Below are 27,484 nucleotides of genomic sequence, written 5' to 3' on the forward strand. Positions count from 1 at the left end.
TTAAAACTTTAAAAAATCATATCTCCGTATCTCCTTATTGGATTTTTGTCATTGTGGTGCAACTTTGCATAATAAAATGAACTATATTTTTCCAATTCTTTCTTGGAATTTTTATGATTTTGTATTTTTACTTTCTTACCAATCTCTTACACTTAACATACATTTGAATATGTGCTAAGAAATAAAGAAACTATTATGATTACCTTTTGCTTCTCAAGGCTCAGGCTGTCTCTCATCACATCACCAGAAACAAGCTCTCCCTCCATGCGCTTCATTTGACGTTGAATGTCCTCAAGCTGCTCTTCAGCTTTCCTGGCTCTTATTAGAGCTTCCTGGTGCAAATCGGTCTGATTCTGTAACTGTTCGTTCAGTTTGGATATACGGGTTTCCAGCTGTGACACCATCTAGAAAAACAATCAATACAGAAATTTTAATGTCAGATAAATATGCAAAAAGAACATAGTATAACAATAAACAACGTGTGTTTTTAAAACCAAAAACAAGAACGCTGTTCTGATAAATAAGAGAATTGTTAATGTAATGGAATCATATGAAAAACTGTGTGACTTTTTTGATCTTGCCCATTAAGGGGCAGGTATCCTGCACTCAGCTTGGAAGCAGTGTGTTTATCTAAGTGCCACCAGGAGAGTTTGAGCTAAGTTCCATATCATGTGTTTGTATTAATTTAGGCAAAGGTATCTCGCCTGGGCAATCAGTACACTGGAATGAGTTAGGCACAAGACCTACAGAGAAAAAGAATAGAAGGCACCTTCCAGACATTCACAAGCTAGTATTAAGCTTATTAGTAATAAACAATAGAAATCTGGGGAACATAATGAAAAATTGGTTTATCCTTCATAATGCAGGAAACTGGTCGAGGAGCAAATAATTGTCTGGACTGACACTGAAGGGCTCTGCAAAAAGAATCCTATCTCAGCCTGACCCAGGATGGCATGCCTTGCCCCAATTGGTAGGTCTGTTGTCGAGCACGATTGAGACTTAGATGTAAAACAGTGTCCTAAGGAGATGCAGATGTTAAAGAGTAAGATTCTAGGGCTTGGGTCCCTTCAGTTAGAAGATGAGGCAGATTTTAGTGCTTCACAGTGGTCTCAGATGGTAGAAGAAGCAGTTCAAGCTCTAGCTCCAAGAAAGCCCATTGCCAAAAGGGTTGAACGGCATAAGATAATTCCCACAAAAGCTGACAGTCTCTCAGAGTTTATGAGGGATCACATACTAGGATTTAATAACTGAAAGAGACTTAGGTCAGTTGTAACAAGTGATCTAGCTCATTTCCTTCCTAGGATGAATAGCATTTCCATGCAGTTCAGGACTTTATTGTTCCATCGGTGCCCTAGCTAACAGAAAAGGAGGAAAGAAAAGTTCTTGCAGTCTTTCTGTGAATCAGCAGTAAGATGTAAGCTTGAAATGTAGGCATGCAGTAGCAGACAGGGCACTGCAGTTCCAAACACATTCAGTTCCTTGAGGCACACTTTACCAGGTAGAATTCAGGCTTCTTGGCAGCAGCACGACATAGGCCTTCAGGCCTACAGAAAGAGTAAACAAAAGTATATACTTGACATTTCGCTAGACCTCACACAATGGCACACACTCTTGGTATCAAGGATCTTTATACCCCCTGTCAAATCAGCCAATCTAAGGGTCAGAATTGAATTTAATCCAAATGACGCCAAGCTCACCTCAGTCATCATCTCAGCATGAGAACATTCAGAGGCTTGTTATTTGTCCCATTCCTTTTTTCATTTGTGAAAAGGCAGGGTGGATACCCAGCCAGAGACTAAGGAAGGTAGTCCATGCAGTATACTGCAATGTTAAATATCAGGTTTCCTTTTCCCATGAAAGGTGACTGAAGGTCAAACAGATCACTTGGTAGTCATGATGTCACAGCAGTTGCTACCTACTTGTCAATGGCACCAAAGCAGAGAGAGCTCCAAGCGGGCGGGGAGGTGGGCAGGTCAGCTTCTACCCCTATAGGTGTTGACATCAGACAAAGCGCCTATGCAGAATCAGGGACTGTGTTATTGTATTAAAACTAAAGCAAGTATGAGGCAATGAGTTGCTAAGAAGCACCTAAAGACAAGATCAATAAATAGCATATAAAGCAAATAAATCTCCAAAAGTCAGAAATACAATATAAACTATGAAGGTTTATTTGACTAATTCAAAGTGCAATACAGAAGGCAAAAAGCAAAACCTAATCAAAACATATAGTGTATCAGTATAGGGAATTATCATAAGGCTCAATCGAATGCAGCTTCTGCTATGTTAGCTTTCGAGAACAGGATGTCAACAAAGAGTTACAAGTGCACATTTTGTTTATGTGTGGTGAACAGAAGAATGAAAACACAAGTGTTGTAATGGCTTACATAGGAAACAAATTGAAGTCATGGTTTAGCTGAGTCAAGCACAGTAAAACACAGTTCTATTAAATGAAGTTCTTGTTGTTTCAGTGCAGAAATGCTACATATATTTTATTAAATCATTTCATTTCATTTCAAAAAATCTTTATTTCGGCATTTATATAGCCATAAAAGATATTCACATAATACATAAAAAACATTTGTTATAAAAAACATAATATTAAAAAGAAGCAATATCTATATTACCGAAGGGAATAAATATCAGATCTACACCGTACATAAAACCGTAAAAACCCAGAGAATACAGTTTATAGGTCTAATCATTTGTGCAACTTGCATAAGCCATGAGGGCATGTAAATGATTTATTCCTACGCAGGGTTTATTAAAAACCTGTGCTTATGCCACATGGCTGTCAAAAGTTTTGCAACAGCAAATACAATATAACCGGATAAATCTGTTTTCAATGTTCTATACACCTGCATGCAATTAGTATAGCCCAAATTTTTGCATACAGGTATAATCCAGTACTTTCTATACTTTTGATGTGCCGGGCAAAAGAACAGAACATGCAAATCGCTTTCAGACTCATATGTACAACCAGGGCAGTTTTTCGCTATAGATGGGGCCCATTTACTGGTAAAAGCTCTGACTGGAAGCCTATCATATCTCCATTGTAGATATAATTTTCTTGTTAAAATTGGGAAAATATTATTAAACGCGGCTTCAAACTGATAGAAGTCTTTAACTTTTGTAAAAGACTCTGTTAGAGTGCTGCTCTGTAATTTATGCAGAGCTGCAGAAAGCTTGCTGACATAAAAGAGTGTGGCCAGATTCTTACATGAGATGGCATTACATGCTGTTTCAGGGTCAGACCACAACAAAGGTATTCCCAGCCTCCCACATTCTCTCTTGATATACATAAGCCAGGGGATTCTCCCAAGGTTTTGTAGGCTTAGAATTTTCCGGAGTTCCTGCCTATAATTAACGAGCTCTGGCATTATCCACAATCTCCGCCAGAATCTCAATGGCTTGAGACCCAGTTCCTCCTCTATCGATTTAATGCCTAAATCGAGCCGTAAGGGTAAGAGGGGAGTGCTTGATGGCAACGCCAGGAGTTGCCTAAAGAATTTGTTCTCAGTGACGGTGATCTCCGGCCTACATGAGTAGCCCCAAAGTTCCCCGCCATAGAGAACCGCCCCCCTTGCCTGCATTTTGTATATCTCCAGAGGTGGTGCAATGGGTTTATAGGCAGATGTCTTGTACAGCTTCGCAATTCCCCCAGTAAGTTGGGCGAGTTTGAGCTGCGATTTGATTTGGTGGAGCTCCCAGGTCATGTTCTCATTCATGGTTACCCCTAAATACTAAAAATTCTGCACCCGCTCTAATCTTACTGAGCCAATACTGGGCGGTGTTCGGGTGGATGACGGGGGGTTAAAAATCATGAATTTAGTTTTTAACGCGTTGATTTCCAACCCCCGTTCCAGGCAAAATGCCGCAAAGCCATCCAACACCCCTTGGATTCCCATTGGGGACTTTGAAAGCAGGAGGGTGTCGTCTGCGAACATAATCGCAGGCACCCTCCTGCCAGCCAGTCTCGGTGCGTCCGTATTTGGCACGCCATTCAGATGGGCAATTACCCCGTTGACATAGAGGCAAAATCCCTGCCTTACCCCTCTGTCAACGGGGAAACTTGAGGACAGCAAACCGCTTTTCCCGTACCTAACCCGGGCATAGTTCTTCTCGTGTAGCCTTATCAAAATGTTAAGTAACTGGGGGGGGGGGTGCAGGGGGGGGGTCAGGGGGGGTGGCAAGCTCGTGTAGAACTGCCCAAAGTTTACCTCGTGGGACCAGGTCGAAGGCGGCGTGCAAATCCACGAAAACCGTGTATAGCGACCCGCCCTGACAGTTTCCCAGAATAGCAAATGCAGGCGGAAGATTTGGTCCATAGTAGATGTATTTTTTCTGAACCCCGCCTGGAAGAGACTCAGGATTGAATTATCATCTATCCAATCTTGTATCAGCCCCAGTATTAACCTTGCAAAAAATCTTCTGCGGTACGTCAATAAGCCTGTAGTTGGCTTGGAGCAGAGGAGAGCCCTTCTTAAATATTGGGACAATCTCTGCGCCCAGGCAAGTGCAGGGTACCACCCATTCCCCTTAATACAAGATCAATAAATAGCATATAAAGCAAATAAATCTCCAAAAGTCAGAAATACAATATAAACTATGAAGGTTTATTTGACTAATTCAAAGTGCAATACAGAAGGCAAAAAGAAAAACCTAATCAAAACATATAGTGTATCAGTATAGGGAATTATCATAAGGCTCAATCGAATGCAGCTTCTGCTATGTTAGCTTTCGAGAACAGGATGTCAACAAAGAGTTACAAGTGCACATTTTGTTTATGTGTGGTGAACAGAAGAATGAAAACACAAGTGTTGTAATGGCTTTCATAGGAAACAAATTGAAGTCATGGTTTAGCTGAGTCAAGCACAGTAAAACACAGTTCTATTAAATGAAGTTCTTGTTGTTTCAGTGCAGAAATGCTACATATATTTTATTAAATCATTTCATTTCATTTCAAAAAATCTTTATTTCGGCATTTATATAGCCATAAAAGATATTCACATAATACATAAAAAACATTTGTTATAAAAAACATAATATTAAAAAGAAGCAATATCTATATTACCGAAGGGAATAAATATCAGATCTACACCGTACATAAAACCGTAAAAACCCAGAGAATACAGTTTATAGGTCTAATCATTTGTGCAACTTGCATAAGCCATGAGGGCATGTAAATGATTTATTCCTACGCAGGGTTTATTAAAAACCTGTGCTTATGCCACATGGCTGTCAAAAGTTTTGCAACAGCAAATACAATATAACCGGATAAATCTGTTTTCAATATTCTATACACCTGCATGCAATTAGTATAGCCCAAATTTTTGCATACAGGTATAATCCAGTACTTTCTATACTTTTGATGTGCCGGGCAAAAGAACAGAACATGCAAATCGCTTTCAGACTCATATGTACAACCAGGGCAGTTTTTCGCTATAGATGGGGCCCATTTACTGGTAAAAGCTCTGACTGGAAGCCTACCATATCTCCATTGTAGATATAATTTTCTTGTTAAAATTGGGAAAATATTATTAAACGCGGCTTCAAACTGATAGAAGTCTTTAACTTTTGTAAAAGACTCTGTTAGAGTGCTGCTCTGTAATTTATGCAGAGCTGCAGAAAGCTTGCTGATATTAAAGAGTGTGGCCAGATTCTTACATGAGATGGCATTACATGCTGTTTCAGGGTCAGACCACAACAAAGGTATTCCCAGCCTCCCACATTCTCTCTTGATATACATAAGCCAGGGGATTCTCCCAAGGTTTTGTAGGCTTAGAATTTTCCGGAGTTCCTGCCTATAATTAACGAGCTCTGGCGTTATCCACAATCTCCGCCAGAATCTCAATGGTTTGAGACCCAGTTCCTCCTCTATCGATTTAATGCCTAAATCGAGCCGTAAGGGTAAGAGGGGAGTGCTTGATGGCAACGCCAGGAGTTGCCTAAAGAATTTGTTCTCAGTGACGGTGATCTCCGGCCTACATGAGTAGCCCCAAAGTTCCCCGCCATAGAGAACCGCCCCCCTTGCCTGCATTTTGTATATCTCCAGAGGTGGTGCAATGGGTTTATAGGCAGATGTCTTGTACAGCTTCGCAATTCCCCCAGTAAGTTGGGCGAGTTTGAGCTGCGATTTGATTTGGTGGAGCTCCCAGGTCATGTTCTCATTCATGGTTACCCCTAAATACTAAAAATTCTGCACCCGCTCTAATCTTACTGAGCCAATACTGGGCGGTGTTCGGGTGGATGACGGGGGGTTAAAAATCATGAATTTAGTTTTTAACGCGTTGATTTCCAACCCCCGTTCCAGGCAAAATGCCGCAAAGCCATCCAACACCCCTTGGATTCCCATTGGGGACTTTGAAAGCAGGAGGGTGTCGTCTGCGAACATAATCGCAGGCACCCTCCTGCCAGCCAGTCTCGGTGCGTCCGTATTTGGCACGCCATTCAGATGGGCAATTACCCCGTTGACATAGAGGCAAAATCCCTGCCTTACCCCTCTGTCAACGGGGAAACTTGAGGACAGCAAACCGCTTTTCCCGTACCTAACCCGGGCATAGTTCTTCTCGTGTAGCCTTATCAAAATGTTCAGTAACTGGGGGGAGGGGGGGCAGGGGGGGGGGGGTGTCTGGGGGGCGTGGCAAGCTCGTGTAGAACTGCCCAAAGTTTACCTCGTGGGACCAGGTCGAAGGCGGCGTGCAAATCCACGAAAACCGTGTATAGCGACCCGCCCTGACAGTTTCCCAGAATAGCAAATGCAGGCGGAAGATTTGGTCCATAGTAGATGTATTTTTTCTGAACCCCGCCTGGAAGGGACTCAGGATTGAATTATCATCTATCCAATCTTGTATCAGCCCCAGTATTAACCTTGCAAAAAATCTTCTGCGGTACGTCAATAAGCCTGTAGTTGGCTTGGAGCAGAGGAGAGCCCTTCTTAAATATTGGGACAATCTCTGCGCCCAGGCAAGTGCAGGGTACCACCCTTTCCCCTTAATATTGCATTAAAAATAACTGCGAGGTATGGAGCCCATATGGCCAAGTCATGCTTGAAAAGATCACCCGGGAGCTTGTCCAGCCCCAGGGCCTTTCCAATCGCAAGTTTGGATATTGCAGCACTGACCTCTTCTATGCTAAAATCAATCACTTGGGATTGTTGAGTCAGGTCTGTGCACGTCGCCCTTGGGTCCCCCCTTGGATCCCCATTCTCCCCAGCATACAATGCCCGGGAATGATCCTCGCACACTTCGCTTGCTATATTTGGCTCTATTGCAGAGCTCGGAACTTCGGACCCTGTATTAACAATTGCCCAAAATTTTCGTGCATCTCTGCTCGCCAAGGAGGAGGTTAGGTTATCCCACTTATCTTAGTCCCATTCTTTTTTGGCGGAGTTAGTTATGGACTTATACTCTGGTCTCCTGGCTCGAATTTGTGTCTTGTTACAGTTTTGCTTCAAAGACAGGAGTAACCGGCTTTGGCCTTACTGCAGGCAGCATTATATCAAGATGTTCTATTCCCCCTTACGCCTCTCTTGGTCACACGAGGATTCAATATATCGCCCAGTCTACACGTTAAGTCCTCGTGAAGAGCCAAGAGCTCAACATACTGTAATGCGAATAAAGGTTGCGCAATTAAAGCGCCCACCTTTTCCAGAACTGGGACCGCCCGTGCATTCAATTTACAAACGTCTCCGGGGTGGGTAACTAACTTATCCCACCTAACTCTACATCTATCATTTGATAGAGTCACCCCGTGTCCTGATCCTTGCTCCTGTTGCGTGAGACCATTCCCAGGCCGGGAGGAGATAGTTCCAGGACCAATGCGTTATGGTCGCTCTCTACTCGGGGTCTGACTGAGAAATCAATAACTCTAGGCCAAAGAGTGGTCTTGACCATAATATAGTCCTGGAGTGACTCCTGACCATATTTATTAAATGTGCATTTTGGGGGAATGTCTGATTGCACACGGCCATTACAGGCCCTAATTGAATGGTTAAGCATAAGCGCCATATTTTGTACAGCCAGGGGCGTCCATGACTTTGGCAAAGGGGCTGCAGTGCCTGGTATTCGCCAATAGTCGTCCTCTGCTAATAATGCCCCATCCCTCAGAACAGCCAGGGGCTCGAACTGACAATTCAAGTCGCCCCCGACCACAAGCGGGGTATCACCAGGGATGGCTTCTAAAAGTAAGGACAGCTCCTCTATCGTTCTTGACTCGCTAGTGATGTTAACAGGTCTAGAGTAGACATTGACCAGCGCTAGCTTAATGGCATTCGGCCATTCCAAAACTACACATTGTACATCATCTAACTGGGAGTTCACTAGCTTTGCCTTACATCCCAAATGTGAACCCACCAAGAAAGTAAGGCCCCCTGACATCCATCCCTTCCCCCCCCATCGTGCCGGGACATTAAAAGAAACAAAGCCACTCCAAAATTGGTCCTCTCTGGCCCATGTCTCATGGAAGAGACATACATCATTCATATCTATAAACGAACCCCACTCAGGACAGGCCATTTTGTTGGGCAGACCGGCCAGGTTCTATGACAATATCGTCATTGTCCCTGGGTTAGCTTTGCATGAGGGCTGCTCTTATAGAACGCTAGGGGGCCCAGGTTTTAGTGGGTCATTGTACGCAACTCCCCTTGTGACAGAATGGTTCTGTTGGCCAGAATCAACGGTGGGGTTAACTGGAATGCTTGGGGATGACCAGACTGCAGAGGTTAGTGAATTGTTTATACCCCGCTTTCTCCCTGTTCTCCCCACCGCCTGATTATCCGTGGCTATCCTGATGGACATGGTGCATGTATGATTTGGACCCTCCCTCAACCTTGGTCCCTTGACTGCTACATACTTATGTTTATGTCAATCCACCATATCCAAATATCTAAAACGGTTGTTATGAAAATATTGGGGAAGGAGGGGGGTGGAACGGGCCTGTCCCTGCACATCCTATTTGCCCTCCCAGCTACCACTCTCGCCCAATCCCCATCCAACCCAGAAATAATTGGTAAAGAAGAAGGCGGGGATAAAAGAAGGCTAGTGGGAGTGATGAAATAGAAGTCGATGAGTCAGGATAAGGCCAATCACATATATGTGTGACCGTCCTAGGATCCCTGAAGTTAACCAGGATACAGTCACCATTTAGGTTTTTTGTCATCGGGCCCACCCACGAAACTCTTTGCACCATCAGTATTTCACTACAGATCTGCGGGGGGAACAGTCTGTTTTTATTCAACCATTCCACCACTTTATTTTTAAGAGAGGAAAACGATTCTGTTGCTGAATCGTTTAGCTTGGGGACCCCCGCTAGAACCACTACCAAAGGACTTGTATCTGGCGGTAGATCAATTCTCAGACCCTCAATAGGATTACTGCGGTCTTGGAATGCAGGAATATTGTTTAGCATAGAATTTTTGGCTACTAGGGGGTTACCAAAGGGGCTGCTAAAGGGGCACCAGGTAGAGCGGGAGGGGCCACATTACTATTGGTGGAGGTCACAGGAATAGGGCCAGTAGTTGGTAGGAAATTAATGGTCGTAGAAGGCATCCCTCTCTGATTATTGGAGCCTCTGCCCCCCACCTTTAACGGTTTATCTAGTTTCAAATTGTCTGATTCTTTTAAAACCTTTTCTATGTTTAATAGCCTTGACTCTATCTGAGTAAGTCTGGCTACCAAAGGATTGAGCATCTCTTTCAGAAAGGAGGTCAGGATTGCTGATGAGGGATCCTCCCTTTCCCGTGGAGTATTACTCACACTTACATCCCCTTGAATCTGCCTGTGCGGTAGGGTGAGTACTGTGGGAGTAGATGGTACAGTTATAGCTATGGGGGCCTCCATCTCCTCTCCCCCCCTCCCAAGTCAGGACAGTTAAAGTGTGTGGCTAGTTTAGACTTTCTCCCTGCAGCCTTTTGTGCCCTGCGTTTCCTTTTTGGTATCGCCCCTTCCCGGTTCCCCCTAAGCTGCTGAGTATTTGGCCTAACAGGACTAGCAACTGCCAAGATATCGGCCAAATTTGGGAGCGGATTGCTTTCTAGAGCAGGTAATAGAGAGGGTTCTCCACTCATTGTACAGGGATGATCATTAGATACTAAAATAGGTGCTACAATTGAGCCGAGCTCGGAGACATCAGAGTCAATCGCCTGTGGAACTCTCTCCGGCGTTCGTGCATCTGCTATAAGGCCCAGGGACGATCTCTTGGCTGTCAAGATCTCATGTGAGAGTCGTCTTTCCAGTAAAATTATTTCGTGAGACAGCACGGAATTAGCTCTAATAAAGAAATTGTCCAAAGTATCTGTAACAGAGCCGCCCGTAGTAGTAAGGTTTCTTCTGCTCTCCCGCCCGGCCATCCTCGGGTAGGCTTGTCCCTTGACCACGAAAACACAAGTTAGACCAAGAGGGAGGGCCCGGTCCGGTCTCACTCGGGCTCTAACGGGCTACAACGGGCCCGCCCTTGGCCCGGGCTTTGCCCGGCGCGCATCCCGCATTGCGTGAGGGGGGCGTAAATATATACCACAGGCAGGCGGGTGAATTGCAGGAAGAGGCACCAACTGTGGGGAAACGGAGAATGCTGGTCCTCGCAGTCCCGCAATCCCGCGTCGGTTTCCTTGCGGTCCCGGAGCTTAGAGGTGAGCACCTAAGTTCCAAGTAGTACTGCGCCCAGAGGTAAAGAACAACTGCTGCAAGCGGCGCCCGCGAAGCGGGGGCCGCGAGCAGTTTTGAAGTCACAGGCAGGCGGGTGATATGCGGGAAGAGGCACCAGCTGTGGGGAAGCTGAGAATGCTGGTCCTCGCAGTCCCGCAATCCCGCGTTGGCTTCCTTGCTGTCCCTGAGCTTAGAGGTGAGCACCAAAGTTCCAAGTAGTACTGCGCCCAGAGGTAAAGAACAACTGCTGCAAGCGGCACTGGCGAATCGGGGGATGTGAGCAGTTTTGAAGTCACAGGCAGGCGGGTGAATTGCGGGAAGAGGCACTAACTGTGGGGAAGCTGAGAATGCTGGTCCTCGCAGTCCCGCAATCCCGCGTTGGCTTCCTTGCTGTCCCTGAGCTTAGAGGTGAGCACCAAAGTTCCAAGTAGTACTGGGCCCAGAGGTAAAGAACAACTGCTGCAAGCGGCACTGGCGAATCGGGGGATGTGAGCAGTTTTGAAGTCACAGGCAGGCGGGTGAATTGCGGGAAGAGGCACCAACTGTGGGGAAGCTGAGAATGCTGGTCCTCGCAGTCCCGCAATCCCGCGCCGGCTTCCTTGCGGTCCCGGAGCTTAGAGGTGAGCACTAAAGTTCCAAGTAGTACTGCACCCAGAGGTAAAGAACAACTACTGCAATTCAGCTCTACCGGAGGTTATGGCCACAATGCAGATCAATGCTCTCTCATAAGGTGTATAGCTTCATAATAAGACCTCAGTGGATCCGTCTTTTCAATATGCCTTCTCATGTCCATTAATGAATCACTCCAATAATGAAACGATTAGTACATAATACTATCGGAAGTGACCATTGACATCGGGCTAGCCCTCAGCAGTGGGCTATAAGGCTATAGTGAAGACAAGCATTTGCAATGCAATTTGTCTCATATTTGTGGGAGTTAGAGCTATTGCATTGTAAGTGACAATGTCTTTCACCCATGTCTTTTGTTTTGGAGTGGAGTGGATGTATGGGGTGTAGAGAAGAATTATGTTGGTTGAATTGGAATTGTTAGTTGTGGAATTTTGTGGTGTGGAATGGATTTGTGTAGTTGACTTATGTGGCATGGTGTGTAGTGGAATTATGTGGACACTAATTATGTGGTATTGGATTTATGTGGAGTGGATTGTGTGTTATGGAGAGTAACTATGTGGAATGGTATTCTGTGCTGTGGAGTAGTTTGTATTAAGAGTTACATTCTGTGGTGTGCTATTGTATTTTGTGGTATGATATGGAATTGTGTGGTGAGGATTGGATGCATGTTGTGTGTTTGCAGCATATCTTCCAGACAGTGCATTTGCTGTCTAGGCTGGACCTAAAAAAACGGCCTACTTCTGGCAGTTTCATTGTAGACAGCTTGTGGTGCTCTTCTGTAGCTTGAAGGTTTAGGACTAAACAATGTTTTCAAATGGCTGACTGACCAAACTGTGTTTTGCAATTTATATAAATAACAGATTGAAAAATTAAGAGATGTGTTCTTATCATAAAAATATTATGTTTGATGATGATTGTGAACTTGTTAAATTATTCTGTATACCCAAGCTCATATTTATTGCCATCGCTATGACACACAAAACCCTACATGCGTTTCTACAACAATCCTGCAGTGGAATATAATTCGTGTTTTCAGAGCTGTTTAAAATAATACTAAAGACTGTAATAAAGTGAGCCTGGCAGGACGAGACTCCTGATCTCGAGATTGGGCAGTGGTGCTGTGCATTACATCGAACAGCATATCTGACCAAAGGTAGAGGCTACAATAGTCCTGAAACTACCATGCAATGGCCTGTTGCACATGGTTAAAAGAAGAAAAAGCTGTAAAAAAAAAATGAAACAAAAAGAGACTGCAAAGTGAGCTGCTGCACTCCTAATGTGTGGCGGGACACCGAAAAGTGCTGCAACATCTTTGAGTTGAGTTCACGCTATATAAAAAATTGCAAAATCAATTAAACAAAAAAAGCCTGCAGAGCAAGCAGCACTCCTAAGGTGTGGCGGGACGGTGAAAATCACTGCAATGCCTTTGGGTTGAGTTTGTGGAGAGCAAGCAGCATTCCTAATGTGTGGTGGGATGGTTAAAAGCGCAGGAACCAGGAGAGTATGAGGAGCAACACCTAAGCTGATTATTAACATGCGTGAAAAGCAGTGCCATACCTTCGGGTTGAGTTAGGCTATGTGAGCCTGCAGAGTGAGCTGCAGCACTCCTAATATGTGGGGGATGGTGAAAAGAGCTGCAATACCTTTGGGTTGAGTTTGCGATATATAAAAATGTGTAAAAATAAAAATTAAACAAAAAGAGCCCGCAGAGGAAGCAGCGCTCCTAATTCATGGCTGAACGTGCACATAGATCACTAGGTCTGAGACTGCATGCAGCAGGGCCATTTCTAGGTGTTTTGCCACCCAAGGCGAGAATTGAAAAATGCTGCCCTCTCCCTTTTACTACCATCTCTCTCTCCTTCTGTCATCCAGGCTAGAAGAATTAATGCATTAGATATAAATGAACTTGTATTGATCACATTTTGCCCCCTTTTGCAGCCCTTGGCGGCCGCCTAGTCTTGCCTAATGGTAGAAACGTCCAAGGCAGGCAGGTGTCCCAACATCACACGCTCGATCATCACACACCTCCTCAATTATTGAAACATTGTACTCAGGCGAACATGGCCCCCTGCAATACCAGCGCTCCGCCACTTCATTGTTCCCTGACTTTACCATCGTGTCCAGGAGGCACGCCGCAAGTACTATGATGTCAAAAACTCACTGCACCAACTAGGCTTCAAAAATGCAATGTTGCATGCCACACGTTTACGGACTGAAGTCAATGGGAAAGCTGCCTTTTTTGATAACCCAGCTGAAGCGGAGGCCTTCTGCAAGCAACAACTGCAAATAACTCCTCTTCCAGGCACACTACATCGGAGGGTTTCCACTCCTAGACCCCTTCAACGCAGTCTCTTCCTGTGTGATGGCTGTTTTTCCCATTGCCTATGCCTATCACAAACAGAGCCACCACGGGCACCCCCTGTGAGAGATAACACTGTATCTGCCCTCTCTATGCTTTAATGCAGTGCTAATGTTTCTCTCACCTTCTGTATTACATTTGCGATCCTATCCTTTGTTTTCAGGTATCACTCATCATGCGGACAATGCCAACCAGAGTGCTACCTCCTCCCAGAGGTGTGCACCACAATGTTGGTTAAAAGGATGTTTATTCTTGTTCTGTTTGCCGTGGTGATTCGCTGGAGGTGTTCTCATGTAGTGTGGGTGGGGGGAAGGTATTTAGATTTTGTATGTTTTTATTTGGTTTATTTTTTATTGCCTAATGGATACCTATTGCATTTTCTAAAGACATGGCACAACCTCCTGCATATCATTCCTTTAGATGGCATCATGTGAAGGCAGGGAGAGATAAGCAGAAGTTGCTTTCCTCAAGTAGAATATGTGGCCTTAATAACCTGTGAAAGGGGAAACAGGTCCTTTCATATCTATCCTGTCATGGGGTCAAAATAGCTTTCCTCCAAGAAAGCCATCTTCCTCTCTGCAGTTCCCACACATTCACTTCCCATGGGGCGCACACCAATATTTTTTCCTGTTACAGCACTTATTTGAGGGGGGTATTTATACTTATCCACCAAAGTATCCCCTTTTCCCTCAATACCAGCTTCATTGACCCATACGGTAATTACATCAGATTAGCTGGTGTTTTGGCTGACTAGCAGACCTTGTTGATAAATGTTTATGGCCCCAATATCAATACGCCCCAATCAGAATATATACTCACTCATGGGTCAGGTAGAGGCAGAACTTATCCTTATGGGTGGAGACTTCAACCAGGTTCAGGACCCGTTGGAGGTCTCCACCAGTATACAAGCAATTGGTAAACTATGAACCCTGGAGGTCCTTTGTGACATAGCTGAAACCTCTACACTCCAAGACATCTAGCGTGCACGTCACTCATCTACCCCTCACTATACATTTAAATTCTGCATCCCATGGCAAGTGGGCAAGACTTGACTATTGTCTTCTTTCTGCAAATGTCATGCACTGGACAACTGATGTCTGGCATTTACCAAATACTCTGTCAGATCACTGCCCTGTTCGATTAGTGTTGTAGATCCCATATGGAGGCAGCCTGGAGCACACTTGACAATTCCCAGGGGAGGCCCTTCATGAAATAGTCTTCCTCTCCGAAATACACGATTCAATCACTGAGTATTTTACCCTTAGTGCTGGCTCGGTCTCAACCCAGATCACCCTTTGGGAGGCATTCAAGGCCTAAATCTTCAGAGTATGTATTTCCAAGCATGTGGGGCATCTTGTGCGATATACGTTCCCAATAGGCTCGGGTCAAATCTGAGCTGGAAGATATCGATGAAGAGGATTCACTACCCCATTGTTCTCTACATCTACAGACACTTGCACTTCATTTCAGAATTCCAAGACCTGGCCAATAGTGAAATAGCAAATATGGGTAAACACGCCATTGTTAGACGATACAGTGACGGGGAATGACGCACACTGGCATGACTGCTTTGCCCTAACCATCTTAGCGGCTACATCACCAAGCAGCAATCTTCCACTGATTACATCATCTCTGATAATGCGGACATAAGGGCTAAGCCCCTGCCCAATGATGACCAACCATATTCATCCCGCTCCTCTGGCGACACGACAGATTGTTGATTACCTTGCAGAAAATGAGATAGTGTGGATATATGACAATCAACATCATTTCCTCAGTAAATCTATCACTTGTAAGGAAATCATGCTGGCCTTAGATGCCCTTGATGGGTACAAGGCCCCCGGCTTAGAGAGCCTCATTGGGGCAGTCCACAAAGCATATAAACATGAACTAGCACCTCATCTCCTTGCCATGTATGCTAAATCCCTTCAAACAGGTATGTTACCGCCAACTCTGCGAGAAGCTGTGCTCACGCTTCTACAGAAACCAGGCATAGACTCCGCCCCTCCCCCAATTATGCAACTCCTACCGCCCCACTCTCTCCTCAATCTTCATCATAAGGTTTTAGCCGAAGCCTTCATCACCAAATTATCTTTATTAATGAAGCAGATTATCTCTCCCGTCCAATCAGGCTTAGTCCCACAAAGGTCCACCTCACTTGATTTAAGGACAATATTTGCAGTATTACACAGGATCTCCCCAACGCTCCCTGGAACAGTAGTGTTATTGGATGCCTAAAAGGCATTTGACTCCATGGAGTAGTCCTTCCTGAGGCCGAAGTTGGACTAACTAGGCCTTCCCTGTGGTTTTAGCTTCATGGGCATGCTCCTTTGTTCCAGCCCTGTGGCTAGACTACGCTTCATTTAAAGGTCCCTTCCCTGTCGCTAGGGAGACCAGACAAGGCTGCCCCCTCTGCCCGGGTCCGCTATCTCAAGCCAGATAAGGATCAAATCAGAGACCTGCAGATATCCTTCATACTTTTGTAGGGTGTTCCCATGGACTTCGATGTACAAACACTCTACACCAGAAGTTGGGCATGGTGAAAACTTTGCCATGTATTAGGTAGGAGTATCCTTTCTTCACCAGCTCTACCATTGATTGATAACCCCTGGCTCCCCTTTACACGTTAGAAACTAGTTCAACGCACTTTACATCATTATGACCTACACACCATGGGTGATGTTTTACCGGATGGCCATGTACTTTCACATGCTGACAATACTCAATTTCAAAATGCCTTTCATATGAACCATTTGGTCGTCCCACAGCTCCATAATACCTTATGTTACCAATTATCTTTCTACCCTTTGGTCCCAGATGACTTCCCTCCATTAACACTTATTATTTCTGATATTGACGGAGAGCCGTTAATTTCTCACTTGCACCGAACCTGCCTGCCCACTGCCACAGAGACTCTGCCAAGCTGAAAAACATGATTTGTTGCAATAAGATTAGCGTAGACTATGCACTGTTACAACCCTCACGTCTAGGTCCAAGGGCAAATGGTTGCCATTACAAGACTACTTACTCACCCTGGATAAGTGGACTCAGACTGAAGTCATACCCCTACCTATCTGTCTTGTCCTCTATTCCTGGCCTCCCTTGACCTGCAAGGTCCTTGGAGTATGGACCTATCTCACACCAGTGCCATTACTGCACTTGGATTTTTCAACAACTGTGCCACATTTTGCCTTCCCAGCATGTCTCTTTCTGTTACAAGAAACTTTAATTATGATGCTCTTAAGTGTATTGATGTGTCATGTGTACTGTGGATAACTCTTGTAATCCTCGGTAATTATGTTCTTGTTTGCTATTTACCACTGAAAATGTGATAAACAAAGTTATTTTTTTTAAAAGTGTAATGCCTTGCTCTAATGTTCATATCTGCCTTTTTGTACGTCAGCACTCTTCATCAAACCACAAACTGTTCCTCCTAATTTCAACCTTCGTTTCCTTTTCTCTTGGCCTTGCACTGTTTGATTTGCCCATTAAACATTGGACTGCTTGCTTAATGAGTTCATTGTACAAGTTTATAAAGGTAGCCGGCACCTTATGCGCTGAATACAATCTTGTTAATGGTGAAAATTACCCAACATAAGTAAATACTTCTCCGTGAACCTTGAGGTAAGGTGTCAAGGGAAATCCAGTTTTAAAGGGTGAACCTTTTCTCCTATGACGTGAGCCCTGTATTTATTACTAAATGTTAAAATGGATGGTCACTGGCAATCTATTCACTGTATTTTGTCAAGGCGCAATGCTGGCTTGATTTGTGGTAAAGTGAAATTGGAACATGCTTCTGCTGTGTGCATCAGCCCCAAAGGCAGCTTTATAACAATGAGTGTAGAGCTCACAGATACTCCTTCTGTTGTCTGGTTTTAGGTATACACAGCAACAATCAGAGGGCGTTCTTCTCAGTACTGGCTCCAAAATCTGTAATTTGCTCCTGCCTATTCTTTGCTACTTTCAATCATCAAATGCTAAGGCACAATATAAATTCCTATGTTAATAACTACAGGGGCAGACAGTGTTCAATGGCATGAGGAGTGTTGTCCTACCACCACTGGTGAGGAGAAGAGAATTCAAGCAGCTACGAGATGCTTGGGATAAATAGAGCAGCAGAAAAGCTTTTATGTTTGATGATTGATTGGTGCTACGACTGGAGAGCCCTGCACATGTGTCAAGCAAGGAAAGTACACGCCCTACAGGATGTGTTCTGGGAATAGACTGAGTTCTCATGGACTGCTTTTTTCTGCGACCTTTGGAATGCTGAAAATGTGGGACTAGAAGACATAATAGGAGAATTAAGATGACATATGGATTTGCTACAAAACAATTGCTGTTACAGAGATGTGACTCGCATAACCAGGAACCAATTGTAAGTGTACAACTCACATAACCAGGAACGAATATATGACGTTACAACAGAAACAATTACAATGCATGCTTTTACAAAGCAGTTTTTACATCACAACTACCATTAAATTGCAAGTTTTTACAACACTTGCCATTACAATTCATTTTTAAGAACTACCACTGCAACACATTCCATTACAATGCATACCATCACAAGGCATACCATTACTTTGCATAATACTTTTAGTGCAACTGTAGTGTGAGTGTTGGATAGTGTAGGGGTGAAAATTACTATTCCCACTCCAGTGAGTGCAACAGTAGGGAAAGCGTTGGATAGTGTAGGGGTAACAATTACTATTCCACTCCAGTGAGTGCAACAGTAGATAAAGTGTTGGATAGTGTAGGGGTAAAAATTACTATTCCCACCCCAGTGAGTGCAACAGTAGGGAAAGTGTTGGATAGTGTAGGGGTGAAAATTACTATTCCCACTACAGTGAGTGCAACAGTAGGGAAAGTGGTGGATAGCGTAGGGGTAAAAATGACTGTTCCCACTGCAGTGAGTGCAACAGTAGGGAAAGTGGTGCGTAGCGTAGGGGTAAAAATTACTGTTCCCACTCCAGTGAGTGCAACAGCAGGGAAAGTGTTGGATAGTGTAGGGTTAACAATTACTATTCCCACTCCAGTGAGTGCAACAGTAGATAAAGTGTTGGATAGCGTAGGGGTAAAAATGACTATTCCCAACTACCCCAACACCCATACCCACCCTAAAACTTAAAAAATCTCCATGACTTTCCTTATAATGCATTGTAATGGCATGCGTTGTAATGGTATGCATAGTAATGGCATGCGTAGTAGTGACAAGCGTTGTAATGGCATGCGTTGTAACGGCATTGATTGTAAAGGCAGTTGCGTTGTAACAGTTGCATTGTAAAAGCAGTGCGATGTAATGACTGCGTTGTAATGGATGTTTCCCCTAGGAACCAATTGTAAATGCACATGCCGCTTACACATCATCATTCTACACATGGAGTTGGAGTACTCAATCAAGAAGCAACCGAGCAATAAACATGAAGGAGAAAACAAAGTAACACATATTTTACTATGAAAAATTCAACAAATTTAACAAGGTTTACCACAGGAGGCAGATGGCAATGACGAAAACAAAACAAATTGCCAACTTACCATTTTCTTGCTTTCTCCTTTGTTGTACACATCTCTGATTCTCTCAACAATAGCTTCTTCGGTGGGCTTGACTGTTACAGAACTGCTGCTCAGCAGAGATGCCATTCGCTCTTTAAATGCATTAAGAAATCCGTGAGTTGCCTTTGCCTCCTCTTGAATGCTCTTCAGGCTCCCACCCAGTTCACTGGAGCTCATCCTCACATGGGTCAACTCTTGCTTGCATGCCTCCCATGCTCGCTGGCTAGCCGCTAGCCTATCTTGCAGTATTTTCACCTCCCGCTCAATATTTTGTTTAGCTTCTTTGGCATGCTCCAAGTCCTAAGGTAAGATCATATACGGTTATCTATTATGATATAAGAATGTGTTGCAAAGAGTCTATTAAATAAAGCAAATTGTCGAAAATACATACAAGTGTAGCTAGGTAAAGTCCTTGTTCACTGGGCATACACATTATCAGGAGGAATACTGAGTGTCTCAATATTGCGACCAGAATATCCAGGACCAATATATCTACAGGTAAGTAAGTATAGATTTTCTATACCAAACTCCATATCCACATGACTTGATAAAAAATGTATCGCTTCAAGGTAAGTGGATAAGGAGTTAAGAATAGTTCATCTATGTCGGTTTCTCTGCACTTACCTCCTCGATTTATTTTAGTTTTCAATATGTTGGTCACACTACGCTGACCACTCGATATTCCTTCTGCAATATACCAGACTATATCTGACGTACTATACCTATATAGCTGATATGTATGTAGTAATAAAACAGAAGGAGGTAAGAGTACACAAAGTAGTTGCCGGGCTTAACTGTGTAGGAAGAAATGGTAGTGAAATATACCCCGAGGAATCAGATGTTGTGGGGAAAGGAGGGACATTTTAGGTCAAAAAGTAAACACGCAGGGTCTTCACTATTTGAATTTCTTCTCCCACCCTGGTTTCTTATGTGCTTCTCTAGGAGGCCTGACACCCACTCAGTCACTTCCTGATGACCCCAGAAAGCAAATATGAGGAACAACTAGAGGAATCAGAATTAAATTATGGGAATTCTGATACAGATTTGAAACTTTGTCAGTAAATAAAAATGCAACATTGAGCCTTAGTGGAAATATTAGATTCAAATAATAAGCATTATTGAACCTACTTTAGGAACAGTTAGGCAGAATTCTGATCATTATGAGATACGGTTATGAGCATTACAGTACATACAATTATTTTGTGACTTGATTTTCTTGTTGGTAGCTTGTAAAATAGGTTCAGTGTGTGAGAGAGTATGAAGATTTGCATAGTGTGAACAGTGTGGTTAGTGGAAACTTAGCACAATGCATTTGCTGATAGTGAAACGAAGGACTACTTTGAAGTGCCATTCTAATCAGTGAAAAGATGTTGTTAGGCAGAGTGGAAGAGGATGATGGTTCTACTGATGCATTGCTCGGCAGAAGCATTTTCTGCCACAAATGATGCAGAGGATGGCAGTGACCTGGAGAACATGAGTGGCTTTCTACCGACTTAGGACGAACAAAGCAAAACTAAAGGGGATGATGGACAGAGTGTTGAACATTGCAAGCACTCACCCCCAGTCAATTGATCTGGGTTTAATCCATCATCATTCTTTAGCTCACTGTGTTTGCTTTGTTCGCCCTAAGTTGGCAGGGTTTGCCCAGACGGGGGTCCTTTGCTCTCTTTGCCACTGGATTCAAGCTAGCCTGGCTGATGATGGCTGATTAGCCAGAAACCGTTCCCAGGATGCTTGTTTCCGGTCCAGGGAAGACATGGCTTGGCAGTTCGGGCTGGACTGTTCCCATGAGGCACAGGGTCAGACTGATTTGCATATGGCCATGTCTGAACTGGGGTGGCTGAGTGAGCTAAAGAATGATGATGGATTAAACCCAGAACAGCTGACTGGGGTTCGAGTGCTTGCAATGTTCAACACTCCGTCCATCATCGCCTTTGGTTTTGCTTTCTTCACCCTAAGTTGGCAGGGTATGCCCAGACGTGGGTCCCTTGCTCACTTTGCCACTGTATTCAAGCTAGCCTGGCTGATGACGGCTAATTAGCCAGAAACCAGTCCCAGGATGCTTGTTTCCGGTCCAGGTAAGACATGGCTTTGCAGTTCAGGCTGGACTGTTCCCATGAGGCACAGGATCAGACTGATTTGCATATGGCCATGTCTGAACTGGGGTGGCGGAGTGAGCTAAAGAATGATGGACTAAACCCAGATCAGTTGACTGGGGTGAGTGCTTGCAATGTTCAACACTCCGTCCATCATCCCCTTTGGTTTTGCTTTGTTCGTCCTAAGTTGGCAGGGCATGCCTAGTCGTGGGTCCCTTGCTCACTTTGCCACTGGATTTGAGCTAGCCTGGCTGAAGACGGCTGATTAGCAAGAAACTGGTCCCAGGATGCTTGTTTCCGGTCCAGGGAAGAAATGTCTTGGCAGTTCGGGCTGGATTGTTCCCATGAGGCACAGGGTCAGATTGATTTGCATATGGCCATGTCTAAACTGGGGAGGTGGAGTGAGCTAAAGAATGATGATGGATTAAACCCAGATCAGTTGATTGGGGGTGAGTGCTTGCAATGTTCAACACTCCGTCCATCATCCCCTTTGATTTTGCTGTGTTTACCCAGAACAAGATCTCAATCATGACTTGTCGGAATGTAATAATCTCAGCCATTTTGCATAAGCAGCGCAATGCAAAATGATAGAAATTATGAGAGATTACACTGTTGGCGTTTGAATTTCGTTTGGGCCTACTTTTTACCTCCACCCCGAATTAGGGAAGCTGTCTACTGATGCTTCCAGATGAAGCACTGTAGTCTCTCATTACAGGAATGCCTCACTGTTCCCTGAGTGCAGATGTATGTTTCCCAGTGGGCCTGTGTGTATGTGAGGTGTTTTGGTTTGGCTCTGGCTGAGGCTCCCCATGTATCTGTGTATCGCCATGGGCTGTGAGCTTTGCTAGGAGCTGTCTTCCCTTTCTCTATGTGCATAATGGTCCACCTCTCTGGAAGTTGACAACCTGCCTAACTCTTAGCACAGACTTCTAAAAGCTCAGCTACTTTTTATCCTGCTGTAAATACCTACTGCCTGTATTGAGGAGCCTGCCAAGATAGCTGTGTTGCTTCCGCCGCCCGCATTATTCAAGAAGCTGCACATAGAGACTCAGATTGAAGTTCTCCATCGCTCTCAACATCAAGAAAAAAACAATTTTGTTATGAGCAGAGACCTTAAGGGGCGAAAGAAGAGCTCAAGAGACTTACCAGCAAACCGTTACTCTACAGATGTATTTTTCCTTCCCTGCTGATGTTAGCGGACTTTTCCCTTTGTCTATGTGGCCCCTTCTTCTTCACAGTCCTGAGTTTCTATGCTGAGCAGCACTGCTGTCAGCTGAGAATAATGTTTACCTCACCAGAAGCCCTGATAGAGACACAAGGTCGCCATTGTTGTTGTGAGCCCATCCAGAATGCCCAGATGTGGGTCCCGGGGTTCCTGTCACTGGATTCTAGCTAGCCTGGCCGATGAGGGGTGATGCCCCGAAACCGGTCCCAGGATGCTTGTTTCCGGTCCAGGAGGACGCAGTTCGGGCTGGACTGTTTCCATGAGGAAAAGGGTCAAGACTGATTTGCATATGGCTGGGGTGGCATGGTGAGCAAAAGACAAATTAATTTAACCGAGATCTCTTTACTGGGGTTAATGTTTGATTTGCTCTGCATTCAGTCCATCATCTGTGTGTCTTTTGCATTCTGCCTTCAGAATCATGCTCGTGTGGGGCCTGAAGACACACCAAGACACACCAGACCTGAGCCTTTAGAGAAGCCTGATAGTTTACAAAGACTCCTTTCTATTTACTACAGTTATCTTTCTTGTCCCTGTGGAGCAAGGTCTATTCTGTGGCTGGAATAAGGAGGTAGGCCTCTGGATCACAGAAACCATACGTCTGGGATAGTTACCACATCGTGCTTAAAACTTGAAAAATTCCAGAGAAGCCAGAGTCTCCAGAACTAAGGCTACTGACTAGTGTAGAACCTGGAACTCAGGATTGCATTTTCCTGGAGTCATTGGCTGTCTCTTTCAGTGCATAGGTTATGAATTGTAGTTTCATATTCTGCCTTTTGCATTAAATGAGATTGGTTTAGAGGTGATTTATTGGTTCTTTCAAGAAATGTGTTGAACTTGTTTTGTCACTCAGCACAGACACCTTGGCACGAACAACACTTTTGAAAAATGTAAAATAAAACAAAATTAAAAAGAGGTGTGGATGTTCACCTTGAAATTCTTGGAGTAGGTCAAAACATAGCGATTTATTATGAAGCTAAATGTTCTTAATGGGTGCAATGTGCTTTTACATTTGTGACTTGTTTTTTTTAATTAAAATTACCTAAGGCATAAAATACATAAAATAAGCATATACGTAGACACAAATGGATGTGCGTTCCATAATAGTAATATGTATTTTTATATAGCACCTCAACAAAAACAGCATAGCACGTTTATTTTGTAATCTTGCATATCATTGTAAAAAAATATACCTTACGAAGAATGTCAATTTCTTGGGTGCTTGATGCAGACTTCTTTTGCTCTCTGTTAACTTCTGAAACTAATCTCATTATGGTCTCTCGGCTAGCTTTTGACTCTGTTTCATGGACATTGATGGTTTCTTCAAGAGTGAAAATTCGGCCTTTGAGGACTGCATTTTCCTTGTGCTGCTCGCTCACCTAGTATGAACAAAGCAATTATTTCAAGCCTTTAAAAAATGGTTAGTTCTATCTTTTTCTGGGGGAAGGTGCTTAGTCACTGATGTGTGTGTGGATAGGCGAGAGAATATATTTGAGAATGTGTCAACTGATGAGTGGTTGAGTGATTGCATGGATTGATGACTGAGTGACCGAAATGAATTGAGTTATTCTTTATTGCATTCGTTTACTTAACAACGTTGTACAATAATACAATAATACAGTATAATTTGTTGCTTCTTAATCAACCTAAAATATTAGTATGAAGCAAATCTCATTAAAATGTATAGTACGTTGGAAAAAACATAAAAAATAGAATTAAGCAGGAATAGTTTTTGAACATTCATGACATCTTTGAAATTATGTTCTGCGGGTTTTAGGAATTTCATTTTACAACCAATGCATTTATCTGTCAGACCTTTCACACATACTGGCCTTCTGTCTTTAATAGTTCTTCTTATTCCATTAAAATTAAAATTGGTTTGAGGTACTTCTTTCGCAGCTTAACTAACTTAGGAGATGTGCAAATCATATGCTCAATTGTCTCCTCATATTGAACACATATCTTTATAAGCATCCCAAAGCTCATCTACTTTAACCTGCTTCATAGGAAATGTTTTAAATTCAGCTGCTCCTGTTTCAGTAAAATGGCATTCAGGGGTGCCTGACCTTTGTCTTGAACACAGAATGTTATTACTCCAGTTATTCATTTTAACTCTAGGGTGAAGCTGCAGTAAACCGGGGATTCAACTAATAGACTGCTGTTGAAAATGTCAGACTTTTTCCTGATATGGATAAGGAAGATTTTTGTGAATTTATAGAAAGATGTGCTCATTTTAGGTTTCTAGAGCAATAAGCATACTTTTTATGCCGAATAAAACCTCTAATTGCGTTAATTTACTGTACTCTGTTCCACAGGAAATTACTTATAGAAAATGTATTATACTGTTGGCTTCTGTAGCAAATTCCATAATTACCATGAGATGAAAATCAAAAGTGAAGACTCCTTTCTCTCAAAAATGGCTCAAATCCCGGAGGTTCAGCATTTAACACAAGAATCACCTCAGAACTTACCACAGCTCTTAAAATTAGAACTGTACCAACAACAAACAATTTATATTGTGACTAAAACTGGCTATTGCCCTTTCTACATACTCCTTTTTTTTAACCCTCTAAACCAGTTGAGAGTCCCAGGGGGAGCAGGCAGTGGTCCAGTTGCCACTGCCTGTCACCACCACCCCTGATGTCTTCCCAACAAAAACACCTATTCCTGTAAAAAGTAGGAACCTATGAGAACTTTACAAGAGGGAGATAGATGACAACATTTATATAGCACTTCTCACCTCTGAGGAGGGCACAAACACTGCGGGTTGCATTGAATACCCATTGCTCTTTCAGAATGCACGGTTGATGGTGAGTTGGATGAAGGCTGGTCTATATAGTAGGTGTTGGGTGTAGTTTGTAAGCTTCAAAGATATGCTTCAAGCAAGGTATTGCAGATAAGAATTAAGCGTTCTACAAAGTGCTAGAATAGGCATGGTTGTGCATACCTATCATTTAAGGGCTAGACGGTATACTACGTGAGAAGGTAATAGAGTGCATTATATAGATAAAGGAGAAGTCCACTATAGCATATGCTATTTGGAGTACACCCAAAACCCACAAGGACAACTATCTTGGACGCACTGATCATTTTTTAGAGTAAATAGGACCAATGAATCCTTCAATTGTAAGGTAGTTTACAACCTGTTAGCAGCTGTGCTCTAGTTTGGTTATGTAGTAGTGTTGCTCTAATAAATTCTGTTTGTGGGATTATTTTTCAGTAAAAGTGATCTTTCCCAGTCCTGGTTAAAATGCACAAGGCCAGATTCACAAAGGGGATTGTAAACCTACAGTAGTAGAAGTATTAATCCTCTTTGATGCATATTTATGATCTTTCCATAGTCACCAAACTCTCTGGCAGTATGCCAGGAAAGCTGAGCCTTGTACAGTTTTCCAGATGCATTATTGAGGGGAACATTTGATAAAAACTGCCATTGCACCGATGAGTACATATACAATTGCGCACTATGGAAAGGCAGCCCGGCATGCAAATACACCTATTTGTTTGCTCTTATTTTTCCAAAGCAAAAACTTTTCTCCCCTTGAAGAAAACCCTTCCCTGGCAACCCAAGTGCGGGAGTGATCCATTTATCTTTCAAACCTGGAAGAGGAGTAACTACATTTTCTGCTATAGCAAAAATTCAACCTTATCTACGGTGGGAAAGAGTTGGATAGGAGGTTGTGGCAGTTCACAAACTTATAGGGCAACCCATGGTTTGTTCCACTCACCTCCCACCTATAACTACTGCATAACATTCTGCACTTGTGACAAGATATTATGCAATAGTAGAACCTATGTACTCCTTGAAGGTATCCTTTTATGAACAGCGGTCAGGCATAAATAGAGCCATTTATAGCTACAAGGGCAGGTTTATTGCAGTAAATGGCTTTGTAACTTGGGCCCACTGCGTGTAAGAGAGGCATATTTTTTCATGGTGGTCCTGAAATTCGCATTGCTTCTAGCAGTACAAATTGAATCTTATGGACAAAACAGAACAGCATAAAACAGCAAAAAGCTTTGTTGAATTTAATAGGATGATAGCAAATGAAAAAAGTGGTTCCTGCACCTTTGTAATAAGAAGTTCCTGGGGTTGCTCTCTGCCCCTCATATCCATCTCCAGGCAGCCAGAAAGGTGTGTTAGAAACTCTTCAAAATTCCGGCTGTTCCTAGAAGCATGATGCTTGCTCTCCTCCCACTGAGTGTAATATTTCCTAACCAGACGAACACCAGAGAACACAATTAGGGTCATGATAAGCCAGCAAAACACAATATAAAAATGTACTACAATCACAAACTGGTGGAGCCGCGTAATTTTAGCTCTACCTATACATAACAACGTAAAGTTGTTTTACATATATTACGCGTGCCTAACTTTATTAACATGAAGTAATGACTTCAAATGTACTCCTAAAGTGTATTCGCTGTGAAAAACCTAGATACTCATGAACGTGTGCCCATTAATGTTTAGCTTAGTCATGAAAAGATGTAGTTCTCATTTATATTTATACTTATGTTTCAAGTCTTATTGCATTTATTTGAATCATTTTGCATATGTAACGATGAACGCATTATTAATTTTGCAGTTGTTTTGAAGCTATACATGTATCTAGTGTCATGCATTTGAAGTGCACATTGAAAATGCTTGACAAAAGTTTGCTTGAATAGGCCTTTATTTCTTAACAAAAAAATTATTTTTCCTTGCTCTGTATGTTCTTTTCCTTTAAAGGTGTGTTTTAGTGATTTCATAGCTAGAGAAAGGAGTATTGGATATTACAGATAGTGAGGCCTGAGAAGAGAAAACTTGATGAGAATGGGACGATTTAATGATCAGATGAAAACTCTTTTTCATCACATATCAGAAAAGAGGGAGCCTACGGTTAACTTGGTCATTCGAGCTCTGTGAGCTCTGTGACTTCCTGGCACGCAGTTATATCGAAGAACACCCCAGTTGTCCTCTGATGGTGCTAGAGGCTCCGGCTATCGA

At 43.3% G+C, this 27,484-nt stretch overlaps 1 protein-coding gene across 1 annotated transcript in view; it reads right to left on the reverse strand.

Moving 5' to 3' along the window:
* CCDC170 (coiled-coil domain containing 170) overlaps positions 1–27,484 on the reverse strand; it is a 252,752-nt gene that overhangs the window by 160,973 nt on the left and 64,295 nt on the right. The window contains exons 6-9 of the mRNA XM_086926876.1: positions 26,567–26,711; positions 23,694–23,879; positions 19,165–19,482; positions 204–404 (exon numbers count right to left, since the gene is read on the reverse strand). Coding sequence (XP_086783002.1) covers positions 204–404; positions 19,165–19,482; positions 23,694–23,879; positions 26,567–26,711 — 850 coding nt within the window. The remainder of the gene's footprint in view (positions 1–203; positions 405–19,164; positions 19,483–23,693; positions 23,880–26,566; positions 26,712–27,484) is intronic.

The sequence above is a fragment of the Lissotriton vulgaris genome, chromosome 6, assembly GCF_964263255.1.
Source record: "Lissotriton vulgaris chromosome 6, aLisVul1.2, whole genome shotgun sequence".
NCBI classification, from domain to species: domain Eukaryota; kingdom Metazoa; phylum Chordata; class Amphibia; order Caudata; family Salamandridae; genus Lissotriton; species Lissotriton vulgaris.